Source organism: Ambystoma mexicanum, chromosome 4p (genome assembly GCF_040938575.1).
Source record: "Ambystoma mexicanum isolate Mex_15411 chromosome 4p, UKY_AmexF1_1, whole genome shotgun sequence".
In the NCBI taxonomy this organism is placed as follows: Eukaryota; Metazoa; Chordata; class Amphibia; order Caudata; family Ambystomatidae; genus Ambystoma; species Ambystoma mexicanum.
Window position 1 is genome coordinate 1,166,017,417 of NC_090927.1, and position 17,535 is coordinate 1,166,034,951.

A 17,535-nucleotide genomic window follows, 5' to 3' on the forward strand; every position below is an offset into this window, starting at 1 on the left:
ATTGTGGATTAGGAAGGGTGTTTTATGAAAAGGTAACAGGGCAAAATGATAAGTGTTTCTGCATAAAAAAGATGTGCCAGGCAAAAGGATAAAGTGTGTGGGCTATGGTGTGGATTGGATGGCAAATGGGGGGGTGGGGCATGGGGTGAGGGAGATAAAAAGTGATGCAGAGAGGGGGTAGGAGAAAAAGATGAATGAGGTAGAACTAGGCAGCGTGTTGGATGGATAACTGGCGCAAGGAGTGAGGCTGGGAGATAATTTTGGTTCATTCCGTAGGGTAGGTGGTCCTTGAATTGTCAGAGTTTTAAGCAAATTAGTAGTGCCACTTACCTTGCCACCCTAGTTATGTTTTCATACTAGCCCAACTGAACCAAGAGATGCTCCGTAATGGAAGAGAAATGTTAATTGCACTTCACTCCTAATTTCATTTGCTTTTTCTAGTTTTCTGATGTTTAACAGATGAACTGGGGCTGAAAAGACTGATACTGACAGCGGTAGAAGGGATTTTAACATTTGTTAAAGGTAGGAGTAGCCGCTAGTACAGAAGATGTGCTCTTTCTGAGACCAGAGTAAGTCTTAGGAACAACCAGTACCAATCGTTTGGTACAAAGACTCAGGGAAGAGGTGAACTCTACTTCAGAATGTTCAGAATCTGTCAAGAAAGAACCTACTGTTTCACAAGATTGGGTACCCGAAGCCATCTGAACAACTCCAATATGTGACTTGCTAAACTATTTTTCGGAGCTGGGGCTACACTCTGCAACACCTTTGTGATTGTGTCTGGTTTTCTAATAGGTTGTGGAATACCAGTGGAATTCATTTCTGAGAACTGGATACTTTTCTTTCCAGAGCTACTAACTTGTCTCTGGAATGGCTCACAATTAATGGATTAGGCAAAGGCACAAGAGCAGGGCCGGTAATGGAGCCATTCCTACACCCTACACCAAAACTTCTCAACCCTTTAGTCTATCATGTATGTGACAGTAGTTTTCGGTACTGGTCCCTTCACAGACATGAGTAAATATCTTGTACTCGGACATCTCTGTGTCAAAAGCACAAGAACTTATTGGGATGGATCATTCCAAAGCACATCATGTATTCTTTGAGGGTCCATCGCGGTAAAATGCCTGTACAACCTTCCAGTCCTATACAGCAGTAAACCCAAATGATGTTTTTTTAAGCTCAATTAGGCAAAAAGAGTATTACCATTAGTGAAAAGGCACCTTGAATAACAGTAAAAGAGAAGATAAAAAACTTCTAAAAAACGTCCTGAGGTATCAAATCGATGAAAAGGAATGGAGAGAGAGTTTGACACTCTATTTCTATTGGTATGGTTGGGCTGCAATGGGGGTGTGGTGGGCGGAGCTCATTTTAAAAGCCGTAAGGTGGCAGGATATCTTTTAGGACTGCTTCCAAGCCTGCGTGGCGGTGCACGCATTTAAACAGTTTGAGAAGGAGGGGGGAGGACAATAGAGTGATAGAAGTTTAACCATTTTATTCTGTCATTTTATTCAAGGTTTTATATTTTACAATTCAAACCAAGAGTACCTCACAGTAACAAAGGGAAGCCGAATGAAATAAAGACAATACTAAAAATAAGAACACATTCCAAGAAGGTTTGCACAAAATCAGAAGCATTATTAGTATATTACTAAATACCAAAACGCATTCTTAATTAATACAGTTTTGCGTTTTTCTAGACACACAAATGGAGACACTGAATATTTGGTACAGTATCCTATTGAATAGCCCAATACCAACCACTATCAATCTTTCCTACGATAACCAAAGAAAAGAGACATCTAATGATAATGATTAGTGAAAGCAGCAGAGCAATTAAATTAGGTTAGGAGTTTGACAAGCTTCTACAATGATCCAAAACACCACTTAGTTTGGAGGGAAAGCAGATTTCTTACCTGAACAAAGTGGCTGGGCGTTTCACTGCATACTGTGTGAATCTGTCCATTTACGATAGGTATTATTTTTGCTAGAGGAAGACCAACACTGCAAAGGCTGTATATGACAAAAACAAATAAAAAAAACGTGAAAAACAAACAAACCAGGTTTCAGATTTGTAAGGGAGGGCATACAATGAAAATAAAAATCCAAAACCACTGCACACGCCTTGTAGAAATAAGTAGGGGGAAGGGTGATTTGCAAAAGGACTGATCAACACGACAGGAAGTGATATCAAAGGATGTGAACTTGCAGCAAGGCAATGCCAGCCTCTTTCAGGGTGTACTCTTTTTATTGGCAGTCATGTTCTCCCTTATGCAAGCCAATAGCGTTCTGAACTGTCGAGGAGAAAATGCTGTAACTCCAATAACCTCACAGCTCATGTAAGATAACTCCTTTAAAGTGGCAAAGCTGGGTGGGGGCCGGTTGTCCCCCTTTGGGCACCTACTCAATGCGAGGTGTGCTGGGCTGGGGATTGGCTGAGCATTGCGAACTTTTTTTAGTAAAGATAAATGCAAGGAATGGGGCATAATAAAGGCCAATGGGATGCTAAGCAACCACAACTGAACTCTCTGCAGTGGCCTCCACCACGTGTTCCTTCTATGGAGCTGTCACTATGTACGTGAAAGTAAGTTTTAAAAAAGCGTGTGTACGTGTGAGTCTGGAGCATGCGTGTAGGTATTGTATGTTCATGTTTGTGTGAGTACCTTTGTGACAGAGAACATATCTAAGTGAAATGTGTGTTTGGAGCTGGGGCCTGCATCATAAAAGGGGTTTACACCAAGAATGCGAGTGTTGTGGGCACATCATGAACGCGATATAAAGTGGCAATGCTAATATTTACTGTGGGCACAGCTCAATGAAAGTTCTTAGAACTGGGCTTCAAAGACCATAAATGTTAAGTTGGTGACTCAAGCCATTTGTTCTGCAAGATGGTCAAACTAACTAGACACCAACAGAGGCTCTGTGATGCAACTTGGTACACTCGGGTAGCTCGTAAGGATTTTTGTTGGGGCCTATTCACTAAGGAATCCGCAACAAGGAAGAAACGGCACGAAATGGAATAAAATACGCTGATAACTCTTAAAAGAGATGCGGAAAGGCACTCACTCCTATTGCAAAAAGAAATAAAGTAAAAACGACAAAATAAAAATCTACTAACAAAAAACCCTGTTTATGCAATATTCAGGACAAAGCAAAAATATCGGCTAGAGAGACAGATGGGGCAGAATTCTATCCCACACTAGCCCGCCCAAAAGCTAAAAAAACAATCCTCCCAAAGGCAGATTGATGCCGATAAAGATGCAAACAATGTGCTATATGGGACTAATGCTGAAATCAACACTGTCTTTAAGGAATACTACAAATAACTTTTCAATGGAGAATCAGACACTTTGGAGGGCATCACATTTTTCCTGAAGAAAACAGACTCAGCAAAGGCTCAGGAAACAGATAAAGAATACCTAGACAGCAAGATAAACACATCTGAGCTTAAAGATTGTGACCGGATGGCCATGGAGTGGACTTGTACAAGAACTAAAATAATGCTCTTTCACCCCAACCTGACCAGAATCTAAACAAATCAATAGAAAAGGGTATCTTCCCAGGCAGCATGAAGGAACACACGGAGGAGAGATGCACAGGAATGTGGGAATTTAAGACCCATCGAGCCAATGACTTGGATGCCAAGACACCCACAAAGGGCCTCAAAACTGCACACAACACTAGCCATTAGCTAGTGATAATTGTCTCTTGGCGGGTTCGAAATTAGGTGCTTATTTTTAAGTTGGGAACAGCGAACTGAGGGAGCGAGTAACTTTTTATGCCTGGCTAGTATACTGCTTACAAGAATATAGGCCAACAGGTAGTGAAAGTTAGTAAAATTATGCACCCAAATCATGTCTCAATGGCAATAAATATAGCAACTCTTGGATGTTACACACCATCCAGAAACAATTTGGAATTCCATCTTCTAGTTCGTTCAGACGCCGAAAAAGCTTTTGCCATCGTTCACTGGAGCTATCTATTTGAACAATTTAATGTGGGGGAAGTATTCTGCAAGTCATTGAGTAAACTATATGAGGGAGCATGTACGACAGCAAACACAGATGAGCCTACTATGCCAAAAGATCCCTCTGAGAAAAGGACCCTGAACAGGGATGTCCTCAGTCTCCAATCCTGCTTGCAATGGAACTCGAAGCTCTGGCCCAGGTTATAAAATAGTGACAATTCTAGGGATTGGAATAGATGAAGCCGAGAGCAAAGTTCTATTCGCTGATGACATAGGTTGGAATAATGATTTACGCGCCTACTTGAAAAAAATGTGCCATTTTAGCATCTTCTCAGGGAACAAAACAAATTGAACAAAATCCAACATGATGGCAATCTCACTAATGGTAAACAAACAGGATTATATAATTTTCACATTGAGATGGATTTTAAGTATCTGGGGACACTGATGCCAAAAATGAATTTGAACATTCTGCTGAACAAAGCGGACCAAATAACAAAGAAATTAGACACAGATATTGAGAGCGTTAAAGCACAACCCAAATGTGTGGGATCAGATCAACATAATTCTTCTGTGCCTGCCATACCCCTTGGGACAATGTGCATATAACTAAAATCATCAGTTTACAATCAATCTGGAAAAAGCAAAGGACCTTTGTGTGGGCTGATAGAAAAAACTGATCTCACTGCAACAAGATGAAGTTGAGCATAGAACAGAATGGGCTTGGATTTCCAAGTTTAAAAGAATGTCATCAAGACTACATAACGTCGCAGCATTGGTATTGCTTTGGTAGCCCAACAAGTGAAGAACCCACACTAGCCCTATAACACTAGAAAGCTGAGTGACACAAAGACTAGGAACACTCACTCTTACAGAAACTACATAGGTTGAGTAGAAAACCATATTAAAATCCATATAATCCTAATGATAAGTGCGCACACAACTTCTTAAATTTGTCAGAAGCTGTACCAACATGTTACTTAATGCCCTAATCACCTACTCTGAGAAAGCCCATATGAACTCTAGAAGACAATGCTTGGCTTTTGACAGTGGCGCGCAGTAGGCCTACAAAGATTGACCATCTCCGGTACCACCACAAGGTGATCCAATTCCATAAAATCAAACTGAGTTATAATCTTACAAGTAGCCAAAGGGTCAGTGATTTACAGCTAAGAGACACTGCAACCCTATGTACTAGAACTCTTGTTGGAACTATTATCAATTGGCCAGTAAAGACATTATTTGAAACATGCAAACCAAAATCTCTATCAACTAATAAAAGTATCCTGAAAGAAAAAACTTCGAGCCAAGACTGGATTTGGGGAAATAATTCGAAAATATAATCCCCTGGGAAGGTTGGCTGAGCATTTTGAGACACATTGGAGAGGCTGGGGTAAATGTGTAATCTGTTTACACCCAACAACGCATAGTACTAAGATTGAACAGGACCCAGATTAAACTTCCGAAACTGCCTGATAGCAAAAGTTGGTATTGTGAAAAGAGTAGACCAGGCCTGACCAACAAATAACAGGACTGTAAGGAGATTGAAAAACCCTATGCCCATTTATGGCTGAAACATTGAATAGGACTGTTAGGCAGAATCCTGTGCAGTGCCCTTAGGGACCATTACACCCGATTAAGACTACAGGTGGCAATACAAGTTTTACCTTTGGTACAAGCCCGTACTACTAAGTTATAGTGGTAGCAATAGCATAGCAGCCAGGCTTATCTCAAGAGTATATGAGCAGTAGCAGAGATTACTCAAAGGGACCACAATTACTTTGACTCAAGCAAACACTGACTCAAGGTTTCAGATAAAAAATATAAGTACATTTATTTTTAAACCATCAGTTATAAACACAACACCTCTATTAAACTTTAAACAAAACCACACGTTAAATATACTACAACTAACCAATTTGCTTTGTACAGTAAGTCTCAAGGTAAGTATCCTGTATTGGATTGAACCGGTGTTATGAACAAAACACGATACCGCGGATACGGTTGCAATCACTTTTTGACAGTTCGGTCTACTAAATAAACACGTATCCGTGACATGAAATGTTACCGGAGCAAAAACACACTTAGCACCTGAGATACCCAGAGGGAGTTGGAGGCAAAAATCACAGGCAATATTTTGGTTAGGCAGACAGTATCGAGAAACACTCAGAAACAGGAGTTCAAAAGTCAAAGGGAGCCAGTGTTAGGTGATGCCGGAGACCTGTGCCGAAGATCACGCCGTTAGACAGTTCACGATTCAGTGTAGCCAAAAAGTACTTGGATATTGTCAATGTTCGGAAGCAAAAGTTATAAGAAGGAGGGAAGACAAGGACAAGCCTTGAAGATGAAGAAAAAGGGATTCACCCAGTTTCCTCGAGTAGAACACAGTACCTTATTCCAACGATGCAGCTGGTGCCCTGGCAGTTGTTCCTGTTGGTTTCCTGCAGACCCACGATTCCTGGAGCTTCGTCACAAAGGAGGACGTCTGAAGGGGGTCTGCACCACACAGGGCTGAAGCCGGCAGCAGCGACAACGAAAAGGTGTGCTCCTTAAAAACCAGAGAGGCTCAGCAGGTGGCTATCCGGACCAATACAGCAGTGTGCAGCGATTTCGACCACGGCGAAGATCTCTGGCTGAAGAAGGTGAGCTGGTTATCCCCACTAGGCTCAAGGGAAGAAGACTCTGGACTGGATCTCCTCTTAGTCGTTGAAGGGAAGATAGCTCAGGTCTGCAGCAGGGCTTCACCGGGACGGGGTAGTTGCAGCAGCCATCGTTCTTTCTGCTTCTCTTCGGTTCCTTGTAGTTCCAGAGGCGACTCTGACTTCTAGCCCAAGGGACCTGCCTTTTATGCGCAAAACCCCCATTCACACAGCCTGGCTGTCAATCACGCAGCAGGGGGGTTGTTCAGCAGGGACAACCACCTCAGCCAATCGTGGCAAAGTGCGACTCGGATTTCCAAGGATACCCTGTGCAGGGGGTGACTACACACCTTCCCCACATTCAGTCTACCTAGACACCCAGGCGCCAAGAAAAGGGCTTCTCTGCAGATGCCCGCCAAAACACAGTGAACAAAGAAGGCGAACCGAGTTTGCCGCGCAAAGTAAAACACAAGAAGGACTTTAACAAAAAGAAATGGCGAATAAACCCAACCGGAGCCAAAAGAAAGACGATTTGGTCAAGCGGGTTTATGTTCGAGGCTAATATAATAGCCAAGAACAGTACCACGTTTATCTAATATAATCGCTATAGAAAAGTTAGGGTAGATACCACTGCCACCAGCCAAGTCTAATTGCTAAAAGAGTGAAACAATGCTCAGGGAGGTACAGACAGAAAAGGGGTGCAGATTAGCCCTTTCCAGTACTCCATGTAAGATGGGGTGTACTGTGTCTGTGTTAAGAGTGACTATGTAAAGTAAATGGCAACTTTACCTTTCTCTGGGGGACAGTAGTCAGCCCCAGGGAAATGGAGTCAGGGGGAAGTCTAAAAGACAACCCTGGGTTACTACACTGAAGGTGCTGTCTAACCCATACAAGAACAGGGGCACTTGGAGTGGTGTGCTCCAGTGCCCAAGATCACACAATGAGTAAAAACACATAGGCCAAAACACATGTAAGAGTGGAAAAAGTATGTACACTCTTACCAGGTGGAAAAATAAACTCCAGAAATCCAGCAAAGCTGCTGGGGGACACACTAGGTGAGGGAAATTAGCCGTAGAAGGAGAATTCTCCCTAACAAGGACTATGATGTAAATCTGATTAGAGCACTGGGCGGGTGAATAGCCCTTCCCCATTGGTCAATTTGCAGGATGTACAAGCCAGTTTGGGCTTGGAGTTTAGGTATAGCCTGGAGTTTTTGTATAGCACGCAAATTTGACCACTGCTTTGTTTTTTCAGCTCGGAAAGTCGTGTACTAACAAGTCCTTCACCCCTCTCCAGTGTCCTAATTTAAAATTACATTTCCCTACAAATACTGGCCTTTTTCATTTGTTCTTTTAAATTAATGACAATAATAATGCACTATAAATAAGCATGACATTTGTGTCATGCTACTTTCATTTTTTTTGTAAATTTAAATATACCAGGTGGAATATTTAAATTCCCCCCAATAAAAGTACAGATATTTTCACATAAACCTTTTTTGTGTTTGGTCATGGGCTCTAATAGCTTTATAGACCTCGCCCATGGGTCGTACTGTCGTTATGGGCCCTGAAGACAGAGTTAAAGGCCTGAGGAATAATGACAAGTTAAAATAAATGATCTTGAGACAGCAGAAAATGAATGAGATCTCACTAACCACATAGACAAAAGAGAGGACGTGCTTGGCATTGTTGGAACAAATAACACACAGTATTCAAGGGCAAGAATTAAGCAATATTACTCCAGCAGGGGGAGCATTTCTGGGCCAGGTAATGCCCTGGAGCAGCAGTTACATGCCCTCGCTCGGGTAATATTGCTATTAGAGAAACCCCTCTGCCTACACCCCTCCGTGAAGAAGCTACAAACATCGGGGAAGAACCACAGCATGTGCAGGCGAGATCTATGGTGAAGAAGAAGGACGACGCATAACCTGACAAGTGGAAAGCGTGAAGAACCCTTTAGTTGGACTGTGTCTTGATTTTGGACACTCCCTTTTGAGCTATAAATAAAAGGGTAAAAGGACAGATTCAAACACTCTGTGCATCTTAGTTGCAGAGTAAGGGAAGATCAGCATTCTTAAAGCCACCGTAGCTTATTTACTTTGGACTGAGGCATACTTAAAGCCTTGATAAGAATAAGAGTATGCCAGATTCTGATCATGGATACAGCAATTGGAAGAGGGTACAGTACCCCGATTCCTTCCACACACAGTTCTTGTTTGGTTCTACTCATGGTGTTACCCAGTGATGACCTTTCTGTGGCACGTACTTACGTATTTTGAGTTGGTGTTACATTCTTACCCGTCATTGGTGGGGAGAACTTGTCGCATTCCAGCTTTCATTCAAGATCCTGACAATGAGAAACTCATATGAAGATTGCTAATAATCATCATTGAAGAGTTACCCGAGTATAGTGAAGAAAACACAAATGCCACTATCAACCGACGCAGCACATAGACTGGCCAGTGTGGTGTTCTTTTGTCTAATTGAAGAATATCCGCACCTTGTTGGAAGACACACGGATGTGGTAACCTTTCTGAGAGATCCAAGAAACACTGCAAACTTGAATGTTTTCCTGGAAGGTATAATTATCAAGGTGAGCATCTATTCTGAAAGAAATCACAGAGCGTTGTAGAAACCTTTCCTCCGAGGGACAGATCGAGGAAGTGAATAAAAGACGAACAAGTTACTTTCTTACCTGGTAACATTCTTTCGATGGGATGGTCCAATGACGTATTCCATATCTATGACAGGTAATCACCACAGCTGTGCTGCTTCGGAAACCCTCCTCGGCGTCTGCGTCGATGACGTCGATGCGCCGTCGTCGAGGACCTCCTCCGACGTCATCCGATGTGATAAGTAGGACGCATGACGCATGTAACCTCAGTTGTAGTTTTTTCCCCCAGAACGTGTGACATTAGTCAACTGCCAGTCAGACACAAAGCCTTGCGGAACGTAAGCTGCAATCCCAAAAGAAATTCTGCAGCGGGGAAGGCAGGGAGGGAGCGATATGGAATACGTCGTCGGACCATCCCATCGAAAGAACGTTACCAGGTAAGAAAGTAACTTGTTCTTCGAGGGGACTGGGTCCTCCGACGTATTCCATATCTATGACAGACTCCCAAAGCATTACCAGAGCAAGGAGGAGGGAAAGAATTTAGAATCAAAATGTAGAATTGCCAATCAAATAGCAGAGCAAAGGACCGCCTTGCCAAAGGCCAGATCCTGCCCACGGATACAATCGAGGGAGTAGTGACGTACAAAAGTATGGACCGAAACCCAGGTGGCTGCATCACAGATGTTACAAATAGGAACGCCCCTCTGCAGGGCAGTAGAGGCAGCCATACCCCTGGTAGAATGGGCCTGCAAGCCTATCGGAGGGTCCTTACCCGCCAAGCGGTAACATTCAGAAACTGCCAGGATAATCCATTGAGACAAAGTCTGCTTAGTAACAGGTTGTCCCAAACGCCTTCCAGCGTAACCAATAAAGAACTGATCGTCCACTCTGACGCGGGACATGCGTGAAATATAAAAGCTTAAAGCTCTCCTAGGATCCAGCCTATGGAGCCTCTCCTCTTCCTTACCAGGATGCGGAGGAGGATAAAAGGCCGGAAAAATAACCTTCTGGCTTAAATGAAATTCCGACACCACCTTCGGAAGAAAGGAAGGACGAACTCTAAGGACAACCCTGTCCTTGTGAAACACAGTGAAGGGTGGCTTAACTGAAAGTGCCTGTAACTCACTCACTCTGCGAGCGGAAGTGACCGCAACAAAAAATACAGTTTTGAGAGTTAACAGTCTCAAAGGGCAGGAACGCAAAGGCTCAAACGGAGCACCCATTAGAAACTTGAGAACAAGGTTCAAATCCCAACCGGGCACCTGGAAAGGTGACGGAGGGAACACATTAGTGAGCCCTTTTAGAAACTGAGAAATTAAAGGAATTTTAAAATAAGAACAGTCTTCAGATGAGCGCTTAAATATGGACAGCGCCGCCAGGTAACCTTTAAGGGTACCCACTTGCAGGCCCTTGTGGGCCAAAGAAAGCAAAAAAAGACAGAACCGCAGGAAGGTCACATGAAAAAGGATCCACATTCTTAACCCTGCACCAGTCGCAGAACTTTCTCCAACAGCAACGGTAAAGGGACTTTGTTGCCGGCCGTCTGGCCGAAAGCAACACCTCCATCATGTCTTCAGGGAGGTCCCAATCCTTATACCTCAACCTTTCAGAAGCCAAGCGTGAAGGTTGAGGGATCTGACCTCTGGATGGAGAACCAGACCGCCCGCCCGTGAGAGCAGATTGTCTTGGTAGGGAAGACGACGTGAGGGCAGATGGACAAGTCGAGAAGGTCCGGGTACAACGTTCTCCGGGCCCATGCCGGAGCTATGAGGATCATCCGGGAACCGTAACCTCTGCAGCACCTGCGGGATGATGGGGACTGGAGGAAACGCGTATAGCAGTTGGAAGGACCACTCCACCACAAACGTGTCTCCTAAGGCTCCGCTTGGAGGAAATTCCTGCGAGCAGACCTTTTCGCACTTCCGGTTGACACTGAAGGCGAAGAGATCCACTTGAGGGGTCCCCCAAAGGGGGAAGATCTCCAGGAGAATCTCCTGAGCCAGCTCCCACTCGTGAGAGATCGCTCTCTGCCTGCTCAGAGCGTCCACCGTCTCGTTTTCGTCTCCAGCCAGATGAACTGCCGAGATCGAAACTTCCTGCTGGATGGCACAGAACCAGAGCTGCATCGCCTCCCTGCACAGAGGAAGTGACCCTGCCCCCCCCCCCTTTTGTTGAGGTAGTGCATGGCCACTGTCTTACCCGTCAGAATCAGGACAGTCTTCTCTCGCACAGACGGCAGGAAAGCCTGACGGCCCGCAGCTCCAACAGATTGATATGGAGTCTGGACTCCGACGGAGACCAACGACCGCTGACTGTCAACTCGTTGCCATGAGCTCCCCATCCCGTGAGGGATGCGTCCGTCACGATCGTCACCTCCGGCCAGGGCAGCCAAAATGGAGCCCCCCTCATCAGATTGCCTTCGACACGTCAGGGGAATTCCCAATTCCCTACCGCCACACCCCGAATCATACTTGGCTTATTCAGGCTCCGTCACAAAGCGCTGTGGGTCACTCACTTTAGAGGGCAATAGTTATGCCTCTCCATTTAAAAATTCACCAGCCATCACCGAACTTGAAAAAGATTTGAACAATCAAAACCAACCTGAAGAGCTCTTTAAAATGCATCCGTGAGCATTGGACTATAAAATGTAACATCGTCTGAAACCTACATAGAATCTTCTGGACCAAAACCCTACAATACCTACAAATGTTGTGCTTTAGCCGCTCCCCAGTCCCAGTTTTATACCACATCAAAAACCCTCTGCACTCAGTGAAACTAAAGGTTAACTGGCAATATACACGGGGGCATGTTCCTTGAAGCCCATGGAGTGAGACTGTGTAAGCAAGTCACAGGGCTATACCAAACCAATCTGCAGCTCTTCTGGCAACATTTGAAAAAACGATATAACAGGACATGAAAGATCGAGCAAATCAAGGATGCTTCAACGCAGCCTAAGGTAAGACATATGTTGCTTTTCCATGCAAGAATTAACATTAAACAGACTTCTATACACTGTTACAGAGAACGTTAGCAGTAGCTTAGATATAGCACCCAATAGAAACACTATTTTTTGCCTGGCCTTTCACAGAAATTCTATTCTTACGAAATCCTAGCAAGTTATGTGCGAGATAGCCATCCAAGCAATTTTTACCTATTCTTGGAAGCTTCCTGTACGAGGTCCTGCTCAGCGGGCCTGAAGAACTCTGCCACATTGTCTAAAAGATGACTGAAGCCTCTGTTTAGACACGTGTTCAAAACCATACTGAAGTCCGGGCTGTAGGGAGATGGGAAAGAAAAAGATTTAATATTATAATAGCACTTAGCACTTACATTCAGCGCATACCCTAATGTCAAAGAGTTTTGATTTCTTACCAGCAATCTAGGCATGCACATTAAACTCTCTCGTATGAACGGAACATGATTAGACTCTTCCCACTTTACATCTACCATATTCTTTTTTTACAGATCCAGGCTGTACCACATTGGTCAAAGTCGCAGGTTGCCCAGACAGATGGCACCACTAGACAAGAAGGTTGGAGGTTGAGATACCATGCTTGACTCTGTGTAATCCTTATTACCTTAATTAATTGATACCAATACCATAGGGAGAGACATGGGCCAATTCTGTGGTCTACAGCAAGTACATTCATCACGTTCCTCGGAGGCCTGCTGGTTGCTGTTCCCCAGCCAGCTTCTTTTTTACTGCGGGTCCTTTTCCCACCCTTCAGCCACCTCCTGTGGAGTACGCCGCTGCTGCCTCGTTATTCACATCATTTACCTACCTTCTGCAGTCACCCTCACTGGTTCCACGTCCCTAACTGCTGGCGGATGCACCGAAAATAGAAAAGGGACAATGCCCCCTTTCTATTTTAGCAGCATCAATGTTTTGTTTGAATTTTTTTGTAGGTAATTGACTCTACTGCTCAGTGCAAAACCTGTTGCAAAACCTGTTCCCCCTTGATAAAGATGAAAGGACTAAACGTAGTTTGGCATCCTGGAAGATGAGCTGTAGTGCCAATAGTCTTAAAACCTCTGTTCACGGGCGGGCTTGGTTATTTACAACTAAGAGGCATCGTATAGAGCATTGCTTCACTCGGGCCTTCTTTGGCTTAGACCGGTGGACCTTTAATAGCCAAACCCACCCACTAATGCGGGTGTTAATGCTACAGTAAACCATGCTACAGTAAAACCCTCAAAGGTTGTCAGTTCCTTTGCAGAAACTGCAGTGGCAGGAGGCAATACTTACTCATATATGTATCCTGTCCCAACATTCTAATGTTTCTTCTTCATCTTTCCTTGTTTTAAAACATTCTACACTCTTTTAGGTGGAATGTTTCAATAGCAATAACAGCTGCCTCCCCGGGCGATTGCCACATGGTAAAGTTCCTTGTTAAAGGCATTATTGCTTAATTAGCACTCAGAATGCAACCTTAGAATCCTGTGAGCCAACCAGGGTTTAGGGGATCTGTGCAATAATTGCCAGTGTCCCTACGGATCCTGTTTACTCGCAGGATGCCACACATGCCAGATGCCCATCTGAATCCCTCTTATCTCTGTTCTGCCTTCTCCCTTGTCCCTGCTGTTGTCCTTACTTGCCAAATCCCACAGGAACCGCAGCACACATGCCCTCACTGGCCGCTGGTCCTGTTGCTGACTCACCTCCCCCTGCCACAAACATCATCTTACATCCACAAACTGCTGAGCAACGGGTGCTCATCTGCCATCTCCCAGTGCATTTTCTTTACCTGAAGTGAGTGGTAAGCCAAGCACCCGGCCCGTTCGCTAGGCACTAATGTTATTACCAAGAGCTGCACGTCAATAGGGATCTTATGATCCCTGCCAACCTAATGCACCTTGCTTCACTGGAAAGCATAAGTCAAGCTTCCAGACTCATAAGATATCGTATTAACCATAGCTCTGGGAAATAAAGCTTAAGTAATGGCATATTCATTATATTAATGAACTGTGAATAATGGTCTCCCGCCCGAGCGACTGAGTCCAGAATAGCTGAACACTTTTTAACAGACAGGAAATGTTGTTTCACAATAGACACATTCCTAAATGGCTTCATTATTTTAAACCGACATTCAATTTTACCTGACTGTTATTTTATTATGAATTTTTATTTAGTGATCTTGTCATTGGTATTTCCAAAAATCATGAACACGAAAATGAGTGGGACACACCAATGTAGAACTTGTGTAGATCATCAAACAGCAAAGCGTTAATGCCGAGCACTGCAGGAAAATGTAGGCTTCTATGAGTTTGGAAGCCCAAGTTGTATGCCAGAACGCAGCAAGGGCACATAAGGAGGGCTAAGTGATCATACAATTGCCCTGCACGTCTAGATAATAGATAATAGCAGCCAGCCACTGAGCTAGGTGCTTGGCATGCCCCTCTTTTTGTATACCCAGTATATGAAAACAAAAAAGGGCACACTGGCAAATAGCCGTCGAGCTCCTGTTGATCGATGGCTTGTGGGCGGTTGTTTGTCGTTTGTGGCCATTCAGCTTGCAAAGGAGGTGAGGCAGCAAAAGGTTGCATGTCCAGTGAGAGTGTGAGTTGCAGGGATCCTCTGGATGTCAGCAGTAATGTAGTGGTTAAAGGTAAGTTGGGCAATGTGAAGAGCAAGTGGGGAAATATTGTATATATGAGTGGCATAGTGCAGAGATGTTGAAGGACACCTGTCATAGAGAAAGGCATCCTGTGAGTCAACAGTATCTGTGGGTATACTGGCAATCACTGTGTAAAGGTGGGGGTGCTTCCAACTTGTGTCCATAACTAGGGGGAATATCAATCCAAAGAAACTCAAAAAGTAGTGCACCACACGCACTAAAGAAAAAAGAAATCAAAGCCGGGAAGATGAACAAAAGAAGCCAACTTCAACACACCCCTTGCTGGCCCTAACATTGCATTGCCCTCATCAGAACATTAACATATTACATTAAAAATCTTCACCCTAATATTGTGATTGACTGGGCATGCCCAGTCACCTAAACAGTCCTATGCATTACTATTACTAGAATACTAGCGGCCATTACCATTTTGTGACACAAAGAACACCAAACACCCAACATGGTCACAACCCCCTTTCATCTGCCAGAAGAATGCATCATTCTCAACTCGTGAGAATAGTTTGATAAAGGGCTTCATTTTAATTGGGCCCTGCCACCTCAGACAATGGGGGCCATAACGTCCAACTGCAGTGGACCAATGGGTGACGAACAAACATGGCACACACCTCCTCTATTCATTTCTCATTCCCACCATCGGTACCTGCTCACTGTGTAACTCCAGATCTTGTTACAATTTGCTGCTAATCTGGGTACACTGCGTCTTTGCACCCTCCCTGCGATGACTGGCTGCTAGAAAAACATGATCGGTCCACTGCGGAGCACTGCTCCTGGACCCTAATTTCTGCTAATTTCTCCACATAATTCAGTTAATTACATATTGTGGCTGCCTGAGAACCCTCACTGTGGCCTTCACAAACACTATGTATTCTTTCTGGACCTGACGAGGCAGCACTTGTTGTTTGGGACAAAGCATCCGTCCATTGAGAAACGCTTCTCTTGCAAAAAAAAGGTGGCAACTATCTCACATCCATTCCCCGCCTGCCCTTGAGCTCTCAGCTTGTGTGCAGGGCAGGACAATATTTAATCAAGTGAGGCCACATCCCTCTGAGGCCTAGAAAACAGCAAAGCTCTTGATCCAAAAATGTTTAGTACCTCTTAAAAAAGACTGGGCACAATAACAGTGTTGTGTGTCCCACCTTAGGTGTTCCCCAAAAAGATACCCCCAAAAAAAGGGTGCATATTCTCGACATAATTAAAAAAGGTAGCGTGATAAACTGTGTGTGGGTGTGTGTGCATGGGCTGGGCCGCATGATAAATGTATGTCTGTGGCTGTTCTTCACCTTCCATTCTGCTGTTGTGTGATCTGAAAATATGGTGTTAGGTTGTGGGTATACCTGTGCTTTGTGCTTTCTGCATTGTGTGATGCTTGCGGGAATGTGGTGCCATGCACCATGTAACTTTGTGCAGGTTAAGTGTGGCAAATGTGGCGTCATGCAGTTTGTTGTGGGCCTATCACAGACGTGAGGCAGTGTGTTCTCTGAATGGTAAAAGTGTATGCCAATAACAGTGTTGTGCTATAATGCTGGAAGGAACTAAGAGCTACAATACAAAGAAGGAAAAAGTTACTTACCTGTAACTGTTCTCCAGCATGGGTCTGGCATGGATTCACATGCTCATGAATATTCCCAGTCTTCAGGCTGGGAATCTTTGTTAAAAGAAAAAAATCAGTTTCCATTTCATTTCTGAACTGTCTTTGTCCTAACAACCAATCACTGAGCTCTGGGTCATACTGCCCGCAGCCAATGACTGCCCTCTACCTAAGCCCCTCCTCTGGCAGCCATCTTCAGATTTGGTAGCATGTAAAGTGGTAGTAGGACCAAGAGAAGAGCCACAGAAGGGGTAGGGTTTCACATTTGAATCCATGCCTGAACCATCCTGGAGAACAACAGTTACAGGTAAGTAACTTGTTCCTTCTCCAGCATGTGGTCTGGCATGGATTCACATGCTCATGAATAAAGAATACATAGCAGTACACATATGCACAACCACGAGAGGTGGCATGGCTCAACATAAGCATCTCTTACCTCCTCACCAAGCTCACCTTCAAGCAAACAGGTTGCGTAGCACTGCTTGGCCGACTCTAGACTCCTCCCTGGAATCTCTGTCGATGAAGTAGAAGGTGTGCGTCAACCTCCACGTGGCAGCCCTGCAGATGTCCAGCAGGGGCACACCAGACAGGAACGCCGTAGTTGCAGCGATCGCTCTGGTCGAAAGGGCTCTCAGACGGCCAGGCAATGGTCGGTGTACCAACCAGTGACAATGAATGATGCAGCCGGAGAGCCACCTGGAAATAGAAGCCTTGGAGAGGGCCTTCCAATGGTTCACAGGGCTTAAGTTCACAAAAAGTTGTGATGTCTTCCATTCCGGAAACTGTGCGGCCCACGTAGAACTTCAGAGCTCTAGCCACATCCAGCGAGTGCAAAGTCCTCTTGGCTGGTGGCAAAGGCATCAAGAAAAACAAAGACAACACCAAGGGCTAGTTTAGAGGAAAGTCTGACGGCACCTTGGGCATAAAGAAGGGGTGCGTCTGCAGCATCACCCTTGTGTCGTGAAATATCAAATAATGTGATTTACAGGACAGGGCCTGAATCTCACCCACTCGTCGTGCAGATGTGATGGCCACGAGGAACGCGGTCTTCCACGACAAAAACTTCAGTGGAACTGTCTGCATAGGTTCGAA

The 17,535-nt window shown here is 44.6% G+C and overlaps 1 protein-coding gene across 1 annotated transcript in view; it reads right to left on the reverse strand.

Annotated features, from left to right (window-relative positions):
• PEX3 (peroxisomal biogenesis factor 3) overlaps nt 1-17,535 on the reverse strand; it is a 515,228-nt gene that overhangs the window by 77,976 nt on the left and 419,717 nt on the right. The window contains exons 10-11 of the mRNA XM_069606799.1: nt 12,371-12,493; nt 1,917-2,013 (exon numbers count right to left, since the gene is read on the reverse strand). Of these exons, the coding sequence (XP_069462900.1) occupies nt 1,917-2,013; nt 12,371-12,493 (220 nt within the window). The remainder of the gene's footprint in view (nt 1-1,916; nt 2,014-12,370; nt 12,494-17,535) is intronic.